The sequence below is a fragment of the Marasmius oreades genome, chromosome 11 (genome assembly GCF_018924745.1).
Source record: "Marasmius oreades isolate 03SP1 chromosome 11, whole genome shotgun sequence".
NCBI lineage: Eukaryota > Fungi > Basidiomycota > Agaricomycetes > Agaricales > Marasmiaceae > Marasmius > Marasmius oreades.
The window spans coordinates 2,017,376-2,023,900 of record NC_057333.1 but is presented as its reverse complement, the minus strand read 5'-3'; the positions used below and the strand labels follow the sequence as shown (position 1 = coordinate 2,023,900).

Below are 6,525 nucleotides of genomic sequence, written 5' to 3'. Positions count from 1 at the left end.
CTGCGCAGTATAGGCTCTTTCCCAAAGTTCAAAGGTCTCTTCCTAACGCTGCGAACCTTTCGCTTTCAGCCTAATCTGACTGACAACTGTGATTGCCGGCTAGAACGTAGATATCGAGAGAAGAAAGCCGAGATGGGTAGAACATGCAGGTCAAGTCCCCACTTGTGATCCGGTTGGGCCACGCGGTGACATTGAATCCTCAATTTTCTAGTAGCAACACATGTCCCCCCTATCACGTCGTACTTCAAAGCTTCATCGACATCAGTCATAAAGGTCGCTTGGAGCAGTAAAAAATTAACGCCGAGGCGTACGAAAATAGATGTGCAATTCGATTTTGATTGTACCCCTTCCGTTCAACTGGAGGAAAGTACGAGTGGCTATCCATGACACATGAATCAGGTCCCGTTGAAGTGCACAAGGTGCTCACTTACCGACCGACTGCGTTGGTTGAGACCAGGTCCTAGGACAGCTGGACGGGCCTGAAGGTGATAAGTAAGGGCCTTTGAAAATTGAAAGCGATTGAAACGATATACTAAAGTTAGATAACCAACATCCTCGGTATGGATGTTATGTACGCTAACGAATGTCGTCTAAGTATAAGCGAGCGGTCAGCGCTTCGGCTTCGTGATGCCGGAGAACAATGATTTAAAACCCACGGATAAACAGTTTGTCTGAGCTGGTCCTGGCTGGACACGAGAAACCGCATCGAAACGAACTGAATTCTCGCCCCACTGGACATCCAGGAGTACGCCGAATCCGATACGAGCCAGTATTTAGTCTATTGACACTGCAAGTAAGATCTACTTACCCAAATAAATCAATCAGAGTGCATAGTTACTGACACATATGGACTTGTGGCATCAATGGGGCGGCGGTGGCAAAATTTGACTTCATCCCCAAACCCTCAGCTGACGCTTTGTTACGATCTCTACATTCGGTTTTAATTTCAAGATGGAACGCTCGTACATCCATAACTGACTTACATGGACCTTTGCCTCTCTATTATCTTTCTTCCCCTCATCACGAAATGACTCCTGGGGCCGAGATCCCTCCCGAGAAATACCACATTCATGGACACAAGAGATACCTCGTTGCCCTTGGTCTCGCACTGATTTTGTTCATCTCAGCGTTGGATTCGACAATTGGTATGAGAAACTCACAAAAGAATGGTGGAACGACGACGACTGACACTTTTCCCCGGCAGTTGCTGTGGCTTTACCTACAATTGGATCCGAGTTCAACGAATACCAGCAATCAAGTTGGCTTGTAACCGCCTATCTGCTTACCTACACGGCATTCCTCCCAATAGTTTCGAAGCTCACCGATATCCTGGGCAGGAAGCCAGTCCTCCTAACATCAACAATTTTTTTCCTGGTAAGTCCCATCGCCCATCCCATGTGGAATCATCAATAATAACTCAAGATAAGCTGTGGTCCGGGGCGTGCGGAGGAGCAAAGTCAATGACACAGCTCATTGTATTCCGTGCTCTTCAAGGAATTGGAGGGTCGGCAATATACTCGGGAGTTGTGGTCACTATCAGTACAATCGTTCCGCAGGTGAGCCAGACAGACTACGAGAATACACGACAGATGACTTACGAGGCCTCAAAAACAGGAATCTGTGGCCGCCTACACCTCGATTATCGGTGCGGTGTTTGCGCTGAGCAGCGTGTCGGGTCCATTGATTGGCGGTGCCATAGTCGAGCACACACATTGGGGTATGGCAGTGTAATCTGTCCTTTTCAATGCTGACACTGCCACTAATGTAGGATGGATTTTCTTCGTCAACCTGCCGATTGGAGCTATTGGAGCTGGCTTGCTACTTTACGCACTCAGCGATCCGGACCTCGGACCAACGACCCTCGAGGTTCTCCAAAAGAGGGTTGACTGGATTGGCAGTTTCCTTTTGCTGGCAGCTAGCGTGATGTTGGCGTTTTCGGTCAGTGGATACACATCCAGTTTTTGCCAAACTGACTCACCCACTGCACCTCTAGCTTCAAGTTGGGGGAACAGACGGGTACCCCTGGGTCTCCGTGCAAGTTCTCCTTCCGTTAATCCTATCTTTCTGCCTGCTCCCACTTCTGGGATTCGTCGAATCCCGACATGCAGAGCCTGTGGTTCCCTTGCGGCTCTTCAAGATCCGAAACGTCTCCATCATCCTGATCTTCACTATAACATTGGGAGCTGGACTATACACCCACACCATATTCCTTCCACAACGGATACAAATCGTTGATGGACTTTCTCCGGTCACAGCAGGTGTTCGGATGCTACCTCTCCTCCTCCTGCTTGGGTTCCTCAGTCCCTTCGCTGGCGCCGCGGTCATGATCACCAAGAGCTACCGGCCACTGATGTGGTTTTCTGCCTCGTTAGGGCCAATAGGTGCAGGCCTCCTGTCCACTCTCTCAACCCCAACCAAATTTCCTCAAATCTACGGCTTCGAGACGCTTATCGGATTTTCGATTGGTGTAACCATCACCGTGTCGACGATCATTATCCAGTTCTGCGTTGAACGAAGGGACCTGGCTTCAGCGACGGGATTTCAATCTTTTATTCGGCAGCTAGGAGGCTTGATCGCGATAGCGGTTTCAACCGCGTTGCTGAACGATTCAATAGAATCTTCTCTGCGCAGTAATCCGGCTTTGTCAGGGACTCCACAACTACTCGAAGGCCTCTTGAAAGATCCAACGAGTGTGTTGCCTTCTTTGTCACCGTCCACCCAGTTCTTCGTTCGTGAAGCGTATAGTAGGGCGTACTCCAAGACCTTCATCCAGGCTGCAGCATGGCTAGCTGTAGGAGCGCTCGCCACGTTTGGACTTGTACATCAACTACCCGCGGCACTCCTGTCGAAGGATAACTTGAAAGCGGACTCTGAGGTGGTTGTGATTGAAGGTGCAAGGAGATTTGACATAGAGATGAGCCACTTGAATTTAAGTACAACTAGCGTAGTTGCAGATAAACCGAGAACTCTTCTATGATAGTTGGCCGAAACGATTCATCGATCTGCTTATAGATTCTTTATTTCCTCGAACTGCTAACATTATGATACCGGCCAGATGGTCGGATGAAGTCGAATATGCTCACCTGCACCACTCTGGTCCAATCAGATTTGACTTCGATTCTCAACAGCATCATCTTACCACAAGCTCCCACAGCTCCCACGATCCTCGATGCGCGGGACTTGAGTGGCAGAACATGTAGTGTTGACTAAGGTACGCTTGTCAGACCTTCACTGGCTTCTTCGTCAGGACTGGGAACGCAGAATCAATCAAGAGAGCGGAGTGGAACCTCAAAGAAAGAACTGACCTAACGAGACGAACTGCTGTCAGAGCAGGGAGAAGATAGAAATAAAATAGGTAATACCATTGTAGGGGCGCAAAAGGGCTTGATGTGCATTAACGTATCGTACGAAGGGGCCACATATCGCAGCGTTTTCCGGTCGCGTTGGATATCCTGACAAACAAGTAACGCATTTGAACATGTAATGACTTTCCTCACTCTGATATGGCTAGTTATGTCCAATAGAGGCGGATGTGAAGAATGGGTTGCGTGGATCCTGGTGGAAACTAAGAAGCACGGTCTGCCAGGGAAGGTAAACCGGACCGTTTACCGGGTCATGTCACATGACCGGTATCCGACCGGTATCTATCATGAACTACCACCATGTCCTCCTCGTGCTCACGATAAAAGACAAGAACTCAACCAACTACATTTAAAACCTCAGTTAACAATTCGGATTGGCTTGACTAAGATACCAGAGGCCGTGGTTCGCTACTAGCACGAACGACCGGTATTCAGATCTTCAGAATTCGGATTGGCTAGAATAAGCGACCACAGGCCCTGGTACGGTACCAGTAACAACGAAATTGTTCTGAGAGTGCAAAGATATTGGCCATAGAGACTTCCTGTTCTCTACCGGTCGCTGGTATCGTGCGAGATGGAGTTGTTGTGACGGTATAGAGGAAGTGCCGAAGAATGGCTGTCACTATTAATGCGACGATGCTGTCAACATCCCACATCGTCAACGCTGGATGACTCATCGTAACGGCGACTCCCTCGTTGTCCACAACCGCTACGCTTCTATGCTTGACATCACAACGATTTCGAATGCGAGTACTACGCATCACCAAGGGCTCTCTCATCTCGTACTACCCGGTATCGCAACATAGAAAACTCGGTCTACTACAACTTAGACTCAGCAAAGATGTCTCAGGCACACCGGAAGGTTGAGCTGGCATCTCCCTACAACGGAATCTAATGTTGATCTAATGGCCCCATACCACATTTGCTGGCAAGCACTTACTGATGATAGACCACATGACGAAATCATGCTGAGCGATTTCGCTCGACACAACTCTGCTAGCACATCGTCACGATGTCGCTGTCCCCCGACCTCCTACATGACTCGCTACATACAACACGCGGTATATCGAGGCCATAGGGCAGCGAACGGGAAGTTTTTCCACTGCGCCGTGAAGCCACTGAGATCCCAATGCGCGTACACCTCTTGCCAACCGATCACTCCATTCTTGCACACTGGTTGATCGACCTCCTATCTACTCTCTAGCATATGGGATGTGCGAACACCGGATTAGTGGTACTCAACTGAACGTTTAAAATACCATGGCTTTCTACACGCACTGCAAAGTGATCCCAAGTCATGACCAGTCCCCAACTACCCCCTGGCACGTTAGCACAACACTCCTCCTCACCCGAACCCGGCACACAGACTGGTACCAACACTGCCACGGAGCAAGATCACCCCGCAACGACCGACTCTCATCCACCTCTGACGCCCTTATCCGACATTGCGGCAGCGATCGCGAGAGGTAGAGACCCACCCTCACTGCAAAGTAACCGACCTACCTCTACAGCTACTGTCTCGCATGCAACGTCCACGGCGACCGCCAATACGCCATCTACGCCTACTACTGCAAAGAGTAGACTGCTTTCACGCACTACGTCCCAACGTCAGCTGCGACTCACCTCTTCAATAACTGATGTCAACGCCGGAGATGCACGGCCGACCGATGGATTGCTGCCAAAAGTAGACGAGACGTGGAAGGGTAATAGGGATCGACTGGACTCAAACATTCTCAAAGTGAAAGCGGATGTTGACGGAGTTACGCTGAGACTCGACAGCTTGGAGGATTCCATTGCTTCCTCCAACGAATCACTTCGCGTTCTCCGAGAAGACATGCTGTACCATCAGAATCATGTCCAACAAGCCGTGGAGAACCTGCGAGATAGTCAGACACATCTACCCCAACGGCAAGACCCTGTCCTACAGGATATACTCGCGACAGTTCACCACCTTGAAGAACAACAACGAGACTCGCATAGGATTCTTGGTGACACGCGAAAGGCCTATAATGACCTCGCCGACCTTGTATCCTCCCAATTCCTGACTCGCACCGAAGCACAAGAAGCAATGTCCAGTCTCAGGACCAGCATATCGTCTGTCCAGGCGCAACAAAGTCCTCTTCCTCCTCTGCCTCCACTGACTGCCATCCCGGCGGTGGCTTCGCATGTGAATGCACAACCGGTAACACATACCGGCACGCCCAAGCCGTCTACCACCAACATCGGGGCGGCCGTAATGACCCCGTCTCCGTTTTGGTCGTCAACGGCCGACAACGCCTTCTCCCATGTTGAGCTCTTTCCGAATAGCAACTCGAAAGGGAAGAGGCCAGCAGAGAGGGGGTTCGACCGAGGCAATGTAAAGCGCAACAAACCAGATTATTCTACCGTGGTACATATGGGAGCCATGACCTCCACCAACCGTCCAATGGATATTGTCGGTAAGGTACTGAACACCTTCAACTTCCCCCCCAATCGCTGTTACGTTCGCAAAATGGGTCAGGGGAAAATATGGGTTTATCGAAATACACTTTCGCTCCAGGGAAACAGCGAAGGAATTCGTGGAGATACTCAATGCATGCCGTGTTGGTGATGAGGGTCGACTATGGGGAGAGATCCAGAAGGATGATGACGATAATGATCTACATGCATCGTACGGTGCGGGTCCGTCCACCCGGTGAATTATCCCCCACTTTACATATCCAATGCTCAACCGAACTTACCGATTCTTGTAAATACTATCTCACTACATGATAATCTCAGAATGATGTCTCAGGATGATGTCTACCTTGACCTTACGATCAATGCCTGGAATATACGTGGTCTCCTTGACCTGAAAATGAATGACCCACATATCGCCTCGTTCATGGCTAATGCACACTTCAATGTGATACATGAGACGTGGCTCCTACCTGAACAAGAGAAAATCATTCGACTACCAAAGGGCTATGATATCTGTGCAAATTCAAGACCCAGCTCTACCCGAGGAACATCGTCGCATGGAGGGGTAGCAGTAATTTTCAGGGGAAACTTGACTCACCTGTTCCACGAAAGGCGAGATTTGGGCAGTGAGGATGTCATCGTCCTCGAATTCTCATCCTTCTTTCTTGTGGCAGCATATATGCCGCCTGACAACAGTTCATGGACCATGAAGTCGCCAGTTCAT

General features: G+C 49.7%; 2 protein-coding genes across 2 annotated transcripts; both read right to left on the bottom strand.

Annotated features, from left to right (window-relative positions):
* Positions 1-773: 773 nt before the first annotated feature.
* E1B28_003448 (uncharacterized protein) lies at positions 774-1,713 on the bottom strand (the record flags this gene model as incomplete). Its single annotated transcript, XM_043160429.1, has 6 exons — positions 774-778; positions 843-928; positions 984-1,108; positions 1,161-1,219; positions 1,287-1,350; positions 1,633-1,713. 6 exons carry the CDS (start codon positions 1,711-1,713, stop codon positions 774-776), a joined length of 420 nt encoding a protein of 139 aa, XP_043002386.1.
* A 110-nt stretch (positions 1,714-1,823) lies between these two features.
* Positions 1,824-2,325, bottom strand: E1B28_003447 (uncharacterized protein; the record flags this gene model as incomplete). The annotated part of the gene is made up of 3 exons (XM_043160428.1): positions 1,824-1,915; positions 1,979-2,130; positions 2,201-2,325. 3 exons carry the CDS (start codon positions 2,323-2,325, stop codon positions 1,824-1,826), a joined length of 369 nt encoding a protein of 122 aa, XP_043002385.1.
* Positions 2,326-6,525: the final 4,200 nt, after the last annotated feature.